General features: G+C 28.9%; 1 protein-coding gene across 1 annotated transcript in view; it reads left to right on the top strand.

The window, feature by feature from the left end:
- Nucleotides 1-1567, top strand: part of LOC107465099 (uncharacterized) — a 6423-nt gene extending 4856 nt beyond the window's left edge. Inside the window, exon 5 of the mRNA XM_052253658.1 lies at nt 1517-1567. Coding sequence (XP_052109618.1) covers nt 1517-1552 — 36 coding nt within the window. The 3' untranslated portion in view covers nt 1553-1567. The remainder of the gene's footprint in view (nt 1-1516) is intronic.
- Nucleotides 1568-1838: the final 271 nt, after the last annotated feature.

The following is a 1838-nucleotide window of genomic DNA, read 5'->3' on the forward strand; positions in this document are numbered from 1 at the left end:
TGGAAATTCTGTTATTTTTTTTGTTAAGCGAACATGTCATTAGTTGATTGTTGCACATAATTCTCAATTGTCTATGATATTTAAGATAAAAAGTAAAAACAATGTTATCGTTACTGTGTGATTTGCATGTCCGTTTAGTTGATTCACTAGTGTGCAACTTTTCAAATTCTATTTCAGTTTAGACTTTAGATAACTAAAATAGTTAATTCATTAAATAATGTGGATTTGGATAAACTCGGGTAAATTCTTTAAGGGAAAGTATAGGGAGCCGATGGCTTAGGCGTACAATGCGTACAATGGAGGTTTAGGAAGTATTAGAGATATAATCATTAGTGTTACATTGTCCTATTAGGTTATACTTTTGGGATGAGTGGTTTCATGATATGATATTAGAGTTCTAGATCCGAAAGGTTAGGGGTTCGATTCTTGGTGAATCCCGGATGATTATTCTGGATAGTATAGGTGATGTTCATTCTATTCATGGATCAAAGATTTAGTCCATTGTACACTTAGGTCATTGGCTTCCTAGCACTACTCATTCTTTAAACTTGCAAAATTTGTTAATTCAATTGCATTTATTTGTTTACTCCCTGAAATTATCTATTTGTTATTGGCTCCACAGTGAGCTTGTATAATAAAATACCGCTAATTACTTATGATGCATATTGCCATATTCACCTTCTAAACTGTTGTTTTTATTTGTAAAATATAGAGAGCGATCAACATGCATACACGTTAATAACGAAATTATTTTTTACATATGGGGGACTTTTTTGTGAAATTTCAAACTATTGATTTTTTTGAAATTTTACCAAAATATGGAAACAAATTATAAAATTAGAAACTGATGGATGAATTTTTTTTCGTTTTTTTTTAATTACAATAAAAAAATTTGTGGGTGAAATTTTTATTTCTTTTCTTTTTAAATTAAATCAGAAATAGCTGTGTGCAATTTTCGGACGACACGACGCATTTCTAAAACACAAAAATGTACCATTTTCTGGTAAAATACCAAATTTATATTGAAAAAAGTAATTTGCAGACATATTCTATTATGATATGGAAAAGTTTTTTAAATATACTGGTGTATTGATGTTTTAATAATTCTTAACCGTTAATCTTAATTATATATATTTTTTATAATTAAAATTAACGATTAAATATTACTGAAACACGGATATAAACTGGTATATTTTTATAATAACAGTACACTTACAAATTTTCCCATGATATATAGCTGAAAATTAATGTTACTATTACTATAAAGCAGATTTATATGTCAGTTCATGAGAAGCATTAATAGTTTTGTTGTTGACGGATGCCAGACCTATATATACATTTATGATTCAGTTTGTGCCCCCTTCTATTTTTCTAATTTAGCTGCTTCCTGCTTTTTATTTAGGTTGCCTTTTTTCAACATTTTAATCTTTATATGGCTGAATCAAAATATGAGACTTGTATACATAATAAGTAATAATTAAGGGCCTTCTCTCATATTATTGTTTGTGCCTTACAGCAAAGAAGCAAAATGGGTGGGCGAGCTAGCCAATAGCCATGATGCCATTGCTAACTTATTATTATTATTATTATTCCAAGAGACTGCACATGCATTTGATAGCTACATTTCAAAATTGCAGATCTCACATGCTATATTATATAGCAATTTTTTTTTTCTATAAGTCCTCTTTATTTATTTATTTATTTTTTTAATTGGTTATGAACCATGATCTATCCGAGAACATAAATCTGGTTAACAATTAATCTGTGTCTTTTCCACGTGATCATAGAAACAACTCTATGATTAACAGTTTCACCATCCCATCTTGCTTCAATTTGAT

This window comes from Arachis duranensis, chromosome 9 (genome assembly GCF_000817695.3).
Source record: "Arachis duranensis cultivar V14167 chromosome 9, aradu.V14167.gnm2.J7QH, whole genome shotgun sequence".
Taxonomy (NCBI): Eukaryota; Viridiplantae; Streptophyta; class Magnoliopsida; order Fabales; family Fabaceae; genus Arachis; species Arachis duranensis.